The sequence below is a fragment of the Plectropomus leopardus genome, chromosome 14 (genome assembly GCF_008729295.1).
Source record: "Plectropomus leopardus isolate mb chromosome 14, YSFRI_Pleo_2.0, whole genome shotgun sequence".
NCBI lineage: Eukaryota > Metazoa > Chordata > Actinopteri > Perciformes > Serranidae > Plectropomus > Plectropomus leopardus.
In genome coordinates, this window is record NC_056476.1 from 19660400 (window position 1) to 19675540 (window position 15141).

The following is a 15141-nucleotide window of genomic DNA, read 5'->3' on the forward strand; positions in this document are numbered from 1 at the left end:
TAATACAAACCAGGAGGGGGAAATCAGTGTAAATAAGAGTGTGAAGGACACACTTGGAGGGCAGCAGGGTTTTGGTGTTGCAGCACGAAAGATAATTTTTACATATTCTCTTTTCAGGAACGTGAGATATCCAAGAAGAAAATCTTGCATTGCATGCTCGCAAATGCATCTTTGATGTCACCACCAGTGAAGGAAATGTTCCAGCCAAACATTTCATCATCAGACGCAGCAGTAGACAGCAGACAGAGAAGGGGAGCAAGAAATACATATTTTCTCCTGCCAGATCACTTTAGTGAGATACTTCTATGTCTGACAGAGCATATGGTAGCAGTACAAGAGGTTAAAGTGATTTTGCAAAGGCATGGCTGATGACATTGTGCTATAGGAGCACAAAGAGCACAGCCAGAACAAGGACATGAAACAGAAAACCGCACAGTGATGAGGACTGACATTCAGTGGCTAAAAGGCCATCTGGCCAACAGGGGACACCCAAAATTTTGAGTGTGATGACTGATGTTGTTGTGCCAATGCTCTGGAAGAGCATAACATAAACTGGGAAGCTCTTTGGTATTCAGGGAGCTAAATGCCATCAAGTCTTTTCTCCCAAAAAATGTGAGAATGTGCGTGAGTGTTGGAGATGGGGTAATTACTGTATGGTATGGTGTGTGTGTGTGTGTGTGTGTGTGTGTGTGTGTGTGTGTGTATAAACCTAGATTCTGGCATCCTCACAATTTCAGGGTTCCAACACAATTGACTTATGGACAAAACTTTTCTATGACTTTTAAAGGAACCCACATTTTTTGTATTCTTGCCCCACTTGCCAGGCATCTTCAATAATATCAGATTCAAACTCTTTTCAAACTTAAGCTAACTGGCGTACATAAAGGGAGGGTCAGAATGTGGGAAGAAAATGAAAAAACATGTGACAGGAAACAAAATGTCACACACACAGCAAAGTTAAATCGACATTTTTTTTTTTTTACAAATACCGTGACTTTTCCAGGCCTGGAAAATGTTTTAGTGAAAATCCATGACTTTTCAGCAATTTTTTTCATGACTGTGTTAACCCTGGAATTCAATCCTCCACTTTGAGGCATCTCTAAATTACTTGTTAAACACCAGGTCAGCAAACTTCTTCATTGCCACTGTAGCCACTTTATCTTCAAACAATGACTCCCGTCTCTGTGGTTGATTACAGTCAAGGATTGGTACAAGTGTGTACATGTGTTTGTTTGCACGTGTGTGTGTGTGTGTTTGTGGTAGACCAGTTTCTTACCAAGCAGCTCATATAGCAGGTTGAGAATGTCTTTCCAGGCTGCTCCGGCCTCTGACCCTGCGCACTCCCCAAAGTGGGCTGCACTGTTGTAGACATTCAGACGGTCGATACAGTTTGACACCAGAGTCAGCATGCCCTGAGAAATACACAGTAATCAAACACATCAACAACACATAACCACATGAAAACAATCCCATAAAAACACATTTCGTATCAATAACAAAGCTCTCATTAGCATGACAATGAAATTTGATGAGCTCTTTTTCTGCAGCATTCATTTACTCGACTATCCTGAACGCAGCCTGATGGCCCTCACCTGTCCCATTTGGTGGTTGTGTCATGGTGATTTATACCACAGAGAAATATCTATAGTGATCAGATATGCTAAATGGGCACCGTGAAAAGACAAAATGGAAAATGCAGATGATTTATAATGCCATGTAAAATCATGAGTCAGCTGTCTACACTGACAAATTGACCTTCTAAATGTAATGCATTAGGGGTGGGACGGAGATGTGTCGCTATCATAGAAAGACAGGTAAATAAGCTGAAAGATGAATTGCTGAAATATACATAATTTGATGATATTTACATCACCAGAAATGCACATATATATCAGTTAGCTCATTTGCATTCATGAATGCTGGCATGAGGATATGATGACGCATTGTTTTGGGCCGGTAAGCATTAAAGGGACAGTTCACCCCCAAATAAAAAATACACATTTTTCCTCTCACCTGTAGTGGTATACATGAGTCTATATTGTTTTGGTGTAAGCTGCTGAGTGCTAGAGATATCCGTCATAGAGGTGTCTGCCTACTCTCCAACATAATGGAACTAGATGGCAGTCAGAATATATTATGTAACTATTTTCTTTCTGCTAAACTGCAGCCGCCAACCTTATCGCCATGCAGAGGGAAGCTAACGTCTATTCACAGAAGAGGGGCTCATACTCATGAAAAGATGTAAACATCAAATGTTCCTTTATATGGAGACTAGGCAGACATCTCTACAGCCGATATCTCCAACACTCGACAACTCACACCAAAGCCATCTAGACTGATATATGGCACTACAGGTAAGAGGAAAAATATGTACTTCTGATTTTGGGGGGAACTGTCCCTTTAAGGGGAGTACAGACACTTGACATCATAGGCCCCCTCAGTAAGGCAGCTGACATTTCGTAATTGATGAAAGCAATTTAGATCCTAGAGGCTTAACAGAAAGCCTCAGTGCACTCGTGCCAGCCTCAGGAAAACTTATAACACCAGAACTGCTGACACCTTCGAATGCAATGCCTCCAAATACAAGATGGCATTGAAACACACCACAAAGAATCAATTGCATTCGCCTTTCACATACTTTGTCTTTTGCAAGTTTGCCGCTGCTCTCGGCTCACTCATACGTGCAGTCACTTACTAAAATTGCCTCAATCACAAGTCAAGCTCTTTACTCCAGGGGGCTTTTAATATTTTGCTGCACTGCGGAACAGCTCACTGTGTTATTAATTGATATTTCATGGACTGTCGGTTTGCTGCGCCTTCCTTTATGGTGACACTCACTTCCTGTTTGAATAGGTTCTGGCGGTTCTTGAGGGAGCGCAGCTTGATCTGCCTCTCTTCATGCTCCAGCTCAGCGTCAGGGAGCTGGAAATAGGTGATGAGGTCATTGAGGGTTTGGAGGACCTCCTCGACAGGCAGCGCGACCAGTGCTCTATTCTTAACACCCAGACAATCCAGGTCTCTGGGAGGGAGAGACAGATTGGGCACAACAACGTCAGCACACAAATAACCTCTCATTACAGACATGACAGCAGTCCCCACTTATGTTTGCGATCATGTATAGCTTTCAAAATACGCCCATTCATCATAATAACCTCCTGGTAAAGACACTCTAATTTGGGAGGTTGAGCAGACATGCGGAGTGGCTGTGATGACTAACACAATGTTTAGCCCACAGGTTCATCCATGCTGAAATGCTGATTTCCGCTGGCCTGCTAAAAATAGCTCCTGTCGTACTTGTGGGAGGGGTGCGGGGAGATGTATGTGTCACAGCCGCAGGGGAGGCTGACAGACTCTCACATGTTCCCGCCATGAGTGGCCCACGAGCCCGACCCAGGGGACAAGTAGGCCGTTTGATAACAAATAAGGGCACTGGAAGCATCCACTTACGTGCTCGGCGGCTCCCTTTTTCATAGCTGGCAGTGCATAGCCGTGACGCCGCTGCAATGTTTGCCATTTGGAAACGCATGACTGGACCACTGAGTGAGCTGTCTGGGGCTTTGGCACCCCACTCAGTCAAAACTCACAGGCCCAGAGCTTACCTCTCCACTGGGTGCGTTCACAATCTGGAGGGACGTTGCATCACATTTGTGTGGACTGTGTAAGAGTCTGCGGGGCTTTGAGATGTCAGGTTTTTAGGCTTCATCTGAAATTTGGTGATGTGGAGACATTGGCGACTCTTTGTTTTATCATCTCTATTAATTAGGCTCCACCATCATCAGCGTGGCACTTACGCAACTTGTACCAATGACAGGGCATTTTGCACATTACCGTAATAACGTGGCTCGAGACAAATGTGAGCTTTAATTTGGTTTAATTGAGCAATTTGTGCGATCACGTCACGGCATGCATTTGTGAGGAACAGCTACTGCAAGCATACCTGATAAATCGGTTAAAGAGTAACGTGGTGTTACGGATGATTCGTGCGGCACGGGACTCCTCGTGCTGACAGCGCTGCAGGGTCAACCCGTCATCCATGTGACCTTCCGAATGCAGGCATGCCTTGAGAGGGCATGACAGGAAGAGACAGAGTGTGAGACATTACAATGAGACGATAGAGGAAAAAGACCAAAAAAAGGAATTTAATGGAGCGAAAGTGTCAAGCCATCGTCAGCCAGCACTGAGCCACAATGTCTGGAACACAGGTGCTGACACTACAGGCTATCTGGCTGTGTTTACACGGAGGACACATTGTCACACACATAATCGCGCGCACACCTCCATCACTTCTGCCACAATAGCCAAGGGACATGGTTTATATTTAGTGCAGGCAGAGATATGAACTAATAGACAATAATCTTGACTCAATCAACTCATTACCCTCAAAATAATTATCCGCTCCAAGGAATCTCTTTTATTTATTAATTTTGTTTGTTTTTGTATGTGCTTTGCATCTCAACGGTGCTTGTGTTTGCCTCCACTCACTCGTCTCTTGAGGGGACCCAGACGGGCAGATTTGACATCAGGTGCCTGGTAGGAGAGCCAGAGTCCCGTGGCCACGTGCATGATGAAGCAGAGCGAGTCCCCATATTTAATCTCCGCCACCCCCATGCCCTCGATGTCCCGCTTGGGGCTCTGCTCCAGCTTCTCCTGCGCAGGGGGAGGAGAAAATGAACACGTCAAAGTTGTCAGTGCAGAACTCATGAGCAAACTGGCACAGAAAAATAAACGTGCACATTCAGACACAATGAATGTAGATCTGGTCTTAATCAACTACCAATCAAATGTCAACTGCATCTGCTGTTTATGGCTCTATCCATCACTGTGGGATGGTTGAATGTGTTGCTGTTAGGATCGGATATAGCTGTAACCCATAATTGACATCAGTGATAAACGACTTCACTTATATGCCATAATACATGCTTTAAATCCACGTTGGACGGGTCACTAATTGGCTCACAATCACTGGCCATATATAGAAACTCCATTACACGAAGTAAGGCTAAATGGACGGTTCAGTCAGAGTCGGCAAGTTCAGCTAAATTAACCTCTATGGTGTAGCCTTCACTGGTCCGATAATTCTTGTAATTTTCATTGTCCTTGGAAAATGGTGATTTTCCAGTCCAAGGGAAGTGGGTGGTTCATTTGTGAAGGTTTGTAACTCTGTTCCACTGGCGTTTAATGAGCAAGTGTGCGGTTGATCCCAGGTCACCTTGAGGAACAGCAGGGAGTCAAGTGAACACACGATGTGCCCTTGTGTGCGTACGTGTGTCCTAACCTTCGAGGCTCTGAAGCAGAAGGCGGTAGCGATGGTGTCGGACCTCTCTCGGTCCTGCAGCACCAACCCCCTGTCGTCGGTCAGGGCTAAGTAGTGACCGGTGGTCAGGTGCCGCAGTCGGAAGGGCTGGCCCCAGCGGATGTGGCTCCCGCTCCAGCTGTCAAGGTCACAGCCACACATGGACATGAAGCAAACATAAAAGGAGAAAAAAAGGTGCATTTCATAAACCCTGGAAGCCTAATAGCTGCTAATTAGCTGATCTAAACAATGCCGCCAGCTGTTAATTATCTCGGTTGCCATGTGCTGGAAAAATTCGCAAATTGCTGAAAACATTTCTCTAATTATGCAGTTTTGTTTCTGTTCAGGAAATATGAAACAAATAAGGGGTCACAAACTTGATAAATGTGACAAACATTGATGACACAGGATTTGGAATGGACAAAGAAGAGGCTGCATCTCCGTGAGGCTGTAACATTGCCAGCATCAAAGACAAGACATAGAAAGTGAGAGTGACAGAAGAAGAGAAAGAGGAAAAAAGAGACAGAGAGGCCACAGTGCAGCGTTAAATCAGGAAGGGAGAAGAAGAAAAGGACAGACGGGTGTAGAGAGAAATAAATAGAGAGGAAACTGCAGATACAAAGAAACAGGTGGGATGGAAAAATAGGAGAATGATGGAACAAAATAGGTAGTGAGAAACAGGAAGATAAAATCCAACCCACCTGATTCGGAGCGGCTCCAGCCTCCACAAGGACCTGGCCTTGGCACCGGCTTTACCCGTCTCATAGTTGACTATCCTGGGGATGCCAGAGAAGCATGAGTGGGTTGTCTGTCTGTGGATGCTTTTAAACGTCTAGCCACCACTGATACTGTCAAGGTCATTCATCCTGGCTTAGATGAACACCACCTCTTTCCTCTCATTTGTCACGCTGATATTCACTGGGGAGGATGTGCATGTACACATAAACACTGGCTGTATTTACTCTGCCGTCTGCAGCATCACATCCTTCAAACGGAGACGTGTGCGCCCTGATAACCCACAGCTACACTGTCTATCAGCGATATGGGTGACTGGGTCCAGAGATAAAAGAAATCGCTCATCACCCCCTCGCTGACAGCTTGGAGTGTGTTTGATCTGCCCCAGAAAAATGTAAAGACCTCTAAAACAGCTTGCTCCTTCTGGTGAATTTCAAGGACAACAGTGGGAGAAAAAGCCAAAGCGGGAAAATTATATTCAATCCCGCCTCCATGTTTGCTGTGCGCTGTTCTAAAAATAGACACCATGTGGTTATGTGTGTTTGTGCCCAGGAGGAACACACATCTCCTGGCACCTGGCTGAATGTGAATGGGCCTTGCCCGCTGTTGTGACCCACTTTGAGCCCAGTGTGCCATTTTTTCCGTGGCCTACCTTATCTGTGTTGGCACTGAGCATCTATATTGTAGATAAAAATAACACAGCAGCCATTTTGGCTCCCCAGAGGGCTGAGAGTCATGCTGGTCAGAGGCATTTTTATGAAGGGAGATGGGAGCTGAGGAACCATAGGTAACTTATGGGTCAGTTTGCTTCTCGTGTGCTACATAACTGCCTTGGATTCACTACAGGGTGACACCTAAAGCTGCAGTGGAGTTTGCTCAACTGCTTGCTGTTTTTCGCACCTCTGCTGCTCTTCACTCTGGTCTGATCCTGGGATGGCGACCACCTCGTCATGTCCATGGAACAGCCGCATCACATGACCACCCAAAAGGTAGCCTATTGGAAGAGGAAGGACAGAAGATTCAGATATGGTGGCTCTAGTCTAGACATTTTGCTTCTACTGTGAATGCTTGCGATCTCGTGGATACGTACTAGAAACATGGACTATCTAGATCGCAAAGGTGGGTTGTAAATTTAGGGCGCACTTTTGCTTTTACAGGTTTTTCTGTGCTGCACTGGACCAATAAACACTCCTGCCGGTGGCAGTTAAGCACTAAGATAAAAACGTTTCTGAAAACATTTGGGGTGAGAAAAAAAGCAGCATAGTAACAGAATCTTGGTTAATATTTGATCAGCACTGCCTATCTGTAGTTTCCGCAATAGCCCTAGACCCAGCGATAATTCGAAAAGACTTGAGTAGGGAGATCTGGACACTGGTAAGATGGAGAGAAGTTCATTTTTACATACAGTATAATACAAAGCCGGTTGGAAATTGGTAAAGTATCCCTTTAACCAATTGGTGGAAAACAATACTAGAGAATCATGGAGAGGATTGTGGAAGAAACCTTTGACGAAATTATGGAGGCTGGAGTTTTGTGTTTACCTTCTTCTATGTTGCTACCGGAGCAGATGGGATGGACGTTCCACAGGGTTTGCATGAAGGAGGCATCCACCTGGATGTTACCATTGGAGATGGATAAGTGCTGCAGGAAAGAGGATTACACGTGGCATTCGTTTATTTGCATACATCAACAGAAGTGACAGCACATGGGCTTAACTGTCAAAGACAGTCGAAGCATGTTTTATTATGAGGCATCTCTTCTGTTCTACACAATAAAAAGAAATGAATTCAATGAACCTGTCAGAATAAGATGTCATTAAACATTTTTGTTTGTAAATAAATCCCCAGAGAACAACTCTATTGCAAACAAACGTGGGTGCTATGGGAAGATTGTCACTGGATACCTGATATCTAAATGAAATAATTTATTCAAAATAAATGTGATGTTGACTTGTCAAGACAGAGTTAAGCTTAACTTTGAAACTCTCTGGAATCATTTATCATCCAGGAGCAAACTCCAATTTATCACTGAGTGTTGATTGAACCATAAACATGACGGACAGATGCCTTAAGTGCTTCGAAATTTATACCATCTGGGGGCCTGTGATGCTATGCGAATGAGTGTGTATGTAGATGGCTGTGTTTTTCAAACTTCTTGTGTGTCCAAAAACAAATTTTGTGGCAGCTGTGTCCTGATCATCCCTCTCCAGAGTCCCTCTGCAGCCCTAGGTGCTGTCCCCACATACCACTGTGTGGGTGATAGCCGGGACAGACTACTAGATTGACATTGGTGACTGTAAGGCAATAGTGGTCATCTGGCCGTGCCCCTGCTGCCATGGGGGGGGTAAACACAGCCTGCTGGCGGCTGTCACCAACTTCATGGATCACAGGGGACATGCTTCCCGGGCTTAACATCACACGGTGCTATGATGCTGAGCTTAGAGGGCAGGAAGGCATAATAGTAAAAGAGGAAGCCTACTGCTGAAAAGGTCAGTTCAGAAGTGCAATAGGAACATAATCATTATTGATGGCGGTGGGACGTGGGGATGTGACGAGGATGAAAACAGGAAAGGCTCATTTAAAATGGCACTGGCTGCATAATCCACCGAAGCAGACATTTCCAGTGCAGATCAAATTTTGTTTAATGTAACTGTTAGCAGCCATGCAGTCATCCAGAGGGGAAAAGTTGTTGCTTTTAACGTTAAAGCCTCCTGCAGGAGAGAGGTCATGGGAGAGTGCAGCATGTAGTAACAGGATTGGGGATAATCTGAAATTTTGTCACATCAGGGGAAGAAGAGTTGATGCTCTCCCACTAAGACCTCCATATTATGCACACACACACACACACACACACACACACACACACACACACACACACACACACACACAGTAGCTACAGCTTCAAGGATCAAACAGAAAACAATAAACTTACAAGATATCGCTCTGAGGACACGCTGACAAGGATGAGGTCATCACCGATGCGCACTTTCTCTCCCTCTGATCTCTGTTTGGAGGCAGGGTGGATCGTCCACCAACAGGCCTCACCTACAATGATACACATACTGTATATACGCTGTCTCCATATTTTAATCCAAACAACCCGATGAAAGCACCTTATTACCTATGCCCAATGTCATTTGTGATTACTGATGATGCAATGAGACGAGAGCAGGCAGAAATGAGAACTTGCACAAGGATGCACCATGGCAACAATCATTTTAAGTCATATTGAGGTGACTGCTCATCTGCTGTATGCTATGAAACAAATAATAATGCAAATGTGCAGCAGTGATGAAATCGGCACCGACAAAAGAACCACACAGTATGTCTACAGTGCTCCACGGGGAATATTAACTGAGATAACACACGCTTATGAACAAATACGGTGCAGAGAGAGAGAGATAAAGAGAGCTGGGCTCGCAGACAGCAGAGAGAAGGAGATAGACTGAGTGAAAGAAACCAAACAGAGACGCAGGAACAAAGACAGGGACAGACAAAGAGAGACAGAGCTGGCCAGAATGAAAGAGGAAAAAGAGGTGGATAAAAGCAAACTGTAAAGCGCTTTTCTTTTACCTGTTGAATCCTCCTGCAGGCCGACATCAAAGGACAGCTTATCTGTCTGCGACCTTGATGTCTTCAAGCAGGCTAGGTACTGTGGTCAACGGACACATCAAACCACACAGAACAGGGCTGTCACACACACACGTCTCTGCAGAAGACCTTGCCAGCCATATACTTAAAATGCTAATGGTGGTTAAAGGTTCAGTGTGTAGGATTTAAGGGGATATATTGGCAAAAATGGAATATAATATAAAAAGTACGTTTTCTTTAGTGTATAATCACTTGAAAATAAGAATAGTTACCTTAGAATGTTTTTATCTACATAGTGAGCAGATCATCGTCTACGGAGATCACCATGTTGCATTGCCATATTTCTAGAGTAGCCCAGAATGGACAACCAAAAATACTAGCTATGGATAGGGCCAACTGCATTTTCTTGTCATCCGCAGTAGTTAGCAGTAGTTTTTAATATTCAGAATTTGTCTGTTTGTTTTGGAGAAGAGGAGACCACTGCAGATAATTTGGCTTCCTGTAAAATCCTCCTGGTAGTCTGGCTCTTAAGTTATCAGAAAATAGAAGTGAACACATATTAGCAGACTCTGGGCTAGCAGCGCTTCTCTAATGATCACCAAATTGCATTAGAAAAACACAGATTTTTACAGTGAAGCTGCTTAATTTATAGTAATTATCAGTTTAAAACATCCTGTCAATTTATTTGGAGCAGGAGACTGCTGCGGATATTTCAGCTCAGGCGGTTAAAAACCTCCTAAACATTTGGATTGCAAAAAAAGTTGAGCACACATTAGCAGGTGACACTGAAGGAATTCTAACTGGGAGAAGATTCGTCTGGCTGCAATCTGCAATCCTTACCGCCAGATACCACTAAATCGTTCTAACTCTTACATGCTGCTGTTTTAGACCCTACTGTTGTTATAATTTGGTCTGAATTTCATGCAATCTCTTACCATAGAGCTGAAGGAATGCCGAAGGAGAATGGCGTGTCCGTACAGAAGTGTCTTGTGTCCTCCGCTCTGCGCTGCCTACAGAGAACATTCACACACAAAAAAAAACACACACACAAATACATAGTTACATGTCAGCTCAAGCTCCTGTCATAACAGCCCCAGTGGTCTCCCTCCAACCGCTTCAATCTACACCCGACCTCTGACACTAAATGTCGACCTCTGCGAGGACCTTCTCGCCAGTGATGATGACTGCAAGCCACATATCTCCTGAGGAGGTCTTTGCCACCCCATCTCTCCAATGAAGACATGCAAACTGACTTGCCACGGGAGATGGTGTTTCTGGCTCCTGTATCCGTGAGCGAACAGGATACGGGCTCATCTTTCCAGCACTCCGACTACAGGAATACGGGAAGGATGCAGAACTACTGTCAGTCTCCGTTGCAATGTCAACATTAGCAGGGAGTGACTTCGCCGCTTATGGGGTTGGGTTAAGATGCAGGAGGGGAACAAATGGTATCTCTACTGGTAGAGATGCAAAAGGGGGGTAAAGACTAGTTTTTGTTGTTTTTCTTCGGCAAGCAACTCCCGTGTTACTCACCTTCCTTATGAGCCTCTAGGAAGCATTAAGGTAAGAAAGAGTGTCATTATTCAGAAAGAACTATTGTTCTCCTGAGCTTTTCTGCCTGCCTCCACTTTCTTTTAGTCTTTAGTACAAATGATTTAAGTCCCGGGGCACGCAGGATTGTCAAAAAGTCAATTTTTTGAGAGGGATTAGGAAAAACAAGTTGACTCTCAATCTTCTGCGTTTTACGAAGTGATGCCATTGGCACAAGATCCAGAAATAATTTCTGAAACAATAGTTTATGTCACATTTAACTGAACCTTTAACCACTGCAGGACACTAATGATATGTTGTCAAGACTGGAAATCTACCAACACTTGGTAGATTTTCTCATAATTAGATTGATTATGTGAGCGACACATGAATCACGGCAGTGTTTCATGAAAACATCCTACCATGCCTATTACTTCTTCTATTTCATTCTCTCACTTTCCTCTCCCTCTATTAACCCCCCCCCACTCCATTGGATGCTGGGACAATAGCGGGCCTGTGATTTGATGCAGTTGTGTCGTGCAGACTGCAGCACTGGCTTCCAGGCTTCTTCTGTGCTTCTGGCTACTGCTATATGCTGGCTGAGGTACTGAGCTTAATGCGGCGAGGCACATCCAGCTGCAATCACCACGACCAATAAACCCAAGCCTTTCGCTCACTTCCTTATCCCCCGGCTGTCAACTGCATTATACAGACAGAGAGTACACTGAGGGGAATTGTGGCTCATGTCAGTATAAGAGAAAGAATCCACTGCATGTGGAGAAACATTGCAGCAAAAAAATTCAATACACCTTGAGCAACTTAAATGAGTAAAACTGAATTACCCTCAGCTCACTGAACCATGAAGGAGACTGGATCAGAGCGGTATAAGAGAAAAAAACAAGTGGTGTATCTCCTGTCCAGCTGTTGACCACAAGGGACATCATATCAATTTGAGGGCATGACATTTAGCAGGACGCAGCCTCCTGGTGTGTGTGCCCTGCAGATAACACGTGTGTGTGTGTGTGTGTCTGTGTGTGTGTTTGTGTGTCTGTAGTGTTGTGGTTTCTCTGAATAAAGAGATTTTGGAAGACTCACTAACACCACAACAGAAAGAGGTGGCACAGGAAAAGAAACACTAGCACGACAAATGTCGACAGAGCAGATTTGTCTCATCTACTCACTGATCTCATCATTTGCCCTTCTGACCAGCGACCCCCGAATCAAACAGGTCAGCGCTTTTTTGGACGAGCAGCAACGAATTCACACAGAGTGGTTGCTGGTGGGTACTGAGATAAAAGGGGGTTGGCATTTACACAAGTTGTAAGCGTGTTGTCTTTGCAGATCGTCTGCAGTCCCCTCAGTCTGAACTACCGATTTGCTCCAGCCACTTGTCTATTGATAAGCCCATCTGTTCAAAGACGTATTGATCTCAGAGCCTCAGCCGAGACATATTCAACCTCCATTTCCCCTTTAATGGCGCTTCCTCCAGTGACATTTCAGCGCGGGCGAAGAATGATGAATAGGAAGACAGTATCGAAAACAGATAAAAGTGAGTAGAGAGAAAACAGTGAAGTTACGCAATACAAATGGTCAATCCAAAGCCATCTAAAAGTCTTTGGGGTCTCTGCTACAACGGCACAAACGGAGTGAAAGGTTAAAGAAAAGATTTCTGAGGTGAGGAAATCTTTCAGCTATAGAAAGTATGAAATGCAACCATGTTAAAGTCCAACTGAAATCACATGTAGTGATCCTTTCTTGTATTGAAAACTAATTTTTATCATATTTCAAAGACTTTAATGTATCAGCTTTATATTCTCAAAAGGGAGACAAAAGCCGGAGGTGTGTGTTTGACTGACAGCAGCTGGTAAACTGAGGTCCGATCTGGGAAAAGCCTGCACAGTAAGCTGTAGCTGACAAATTATTTCAAGAGTGTGTTGTTAGCATGGACTGTAGTAAATAATGCAATGACATTTCCAGATTTGTTTGTGGGCTCTCCTTTTAAAGCCTTGAGATTGGCATTTTGGATTTGGGAGCCAGAAGTGACCACATTTGGACGAGAGAGTGGAGCTAACTCTAACGCTAGCTGCTAGCTTAATTAGCACCGTGCATTTACAGCTGTAGTAAACTGTGATAATGCTAACGCTGATTTTCGCTAGCAAAAAAAATCAGGATTAAAACTATTAACAGAATGTACTTACCGAAAAAAAGGAACTTGCAAAGACCAAACACTGAAAAAAGACTTTTTTAAATGACCAAAATGTCACAATTAACTTCCACTAAACTATAAAAAAAAAAAAAGCTGTGACTCTGGAGTTACAGATACATTATCGAACCAACATAGCTGCCATGTTAGCGACTTGTCAGCGGATGGTGCCCACTTGCCACTCAAAGTGACCACGCCCCTAATTATGCATACATTTAACTTTAAAAACGTTTAAAGGGGTAAGTTCACCCCCTGTAAAGTTGTCATTAATGCTTAAAATAGCTATAGAGACCAAAACAACCTTTTTTCTGGGCTGTAAACAAATTTATTTCCACATATACATCTATAGGATTTACTATATAAGCAAGCTTCAAATGGTCATTTTAACAGTTTCTGGCACTTCCACATAAGCTTCATTTTTTTAGCCTCAGAGGCTAGGATTATTTTTAAGACCAAAGGTTGCTACCCTGACACTATATGTTAGCAAGTGCACTTTTACCCACTGAATGTTGTTGGCTGGTTTAACAAGCTAAGGTGTAGGACCAGACGTGTGTTTGTACATTCAATATTATGGAGATTTAAGCAGGAAAGCTACAGTGGTTCTCGTGTTGTGTTAGCATGCTGCTGTCTGGCTGCTAGTCAGTGTAACCATCTGCCTATGATGGAAAGGTGACATTAGTGTTTTATGCAAAATATGGTTCAGATTTGACTGGCTTTATATCTACATAGTCAGAGAACTAATGGTAATCCAACAAATTACTGCAAATTGCAATCATAAAACCAAAACATACAAAATATATAAGTGTCCCTTTTGGTTTCAGATTTTTTCAGAGGTGATTTACAGAGCAGATATATATGTGCTGTGGCAGAAAACTATATAATGTAATTACAGATGGGCTTTAACTGTTATGTTAAGGCCTTAAAAAGGTGCTGATGCATGAGGGAGGAGGCTGAACGACCAGTTGAACACATCCATTTGAGCTTTAATTCAGCGTTTAATATTTTGAGCACCCTTTTTCTCTGCTGCGGCTCTTAATTCCCTGCCAGCTAGCTCTTAAACTCCCCACAGCAGCAGTGGAACCAATGCTCTTGACTTCCATCATTCGGCTGCACAGACAGTCCACTGTGGCCACAAAGCTCTTGCCCTGAAACATCCATTTATCTCAGGAGTTGAGTCAATGAATATGAGCCTTAACAACTTAGGATTTATGGAAATTCTCACCATCATTAACCACGTGGCTTTAAAGAGCAAAGTGGCTAAAACTGACCCAAAGTCTTTTTTGACAAAATCAATAATTTTCTGTCTTGCTGCAAAAAATCCTGGTCTCAGCTGTTTGCATCCTCTCACAGCATCTCATATCATAAAGAGTGAGTTAAAGACACTGTGACAAATGAGAGCTTATCCAATGTGGTGGGGTTTGCATAAAACAAATGACACTGCAGTGAACATCCATCTGAATGCTCCAGAGGACAGGACTAATGTTAATTTGACGCTAATCCAGCGTCACAGTTGTGTGAGATCTTCACAGGGTACCTTATTGGGAAGTCTATAGGAACCCCTATTTGTCTCTGTCAGCTCGACGGGAGCTCAGACGCAATCTTCTCACCCAGTGTACACAAAAAATCCATACGATCATCAGTTATTCCAAAGCACGGGCTCTGGTGTTAGTATAAACCACGATTTCTTATGATTTATGATGTGAAGACAAATGTTCAGTGGTGATGACTTATAGTGGACGGCTGTGTATTGTGACTAATCTACTGCGTCATGCTTTGGGGGATGAGAGGGG

At 43.8% G+C, this 15141-nt stretch overlaps 1 protein-coding gene across 1 annotated transcript in view; it reads right to left on the bottom strand.

Annotated features, from left to right (window-relative positions):
• LOC121953328 (ryanodine receptor 3-like) overlaps window positions 1-15141 on the bottom strand; it is a 112216-nt gene that overhangs the window by 91067 nt on the left and 6008 nt on the right. The window contains exons 4-14 of the mRNA XM_042500355.1: window positions 10554-10628; window positions 9601-9679; window positions 8960-9072; window positions 7570-7669; window positions 6929-7022; window positions 5995-6069; window positions 5276-5432; window positions 4483-4647; window positions 3938-4059; window positions 2839-3019; window positions 1277-1412 (exon numbers count right to left, since the gene is read on the bottom strand). Coding sequence (XP_042356289.1) covers window positions 1277-1412; window positions 2839-3019; window positions 3938-4059; window positions 4483-4647; window positions 5276-5432; window positions 5995-6069; window positions 6929-7022; window positions 7570-7669; window positions 8960-9072; window positions 9601-9679; window positions 10554-10628 — 1297 coding nt within the window. The remainder of the gene's footprint in view (window positions 1-1276; window positions 1413-2838; window positions 3020-3937; window positions 4060-4482; window positions 4648-5275; window positions 5433-5994; window positions 6070-6928; window positions 7023-7569; window positions 7670-8959; window positions 9073-9600; window positions 9680-10553; window positions 10629-15141) is intronic.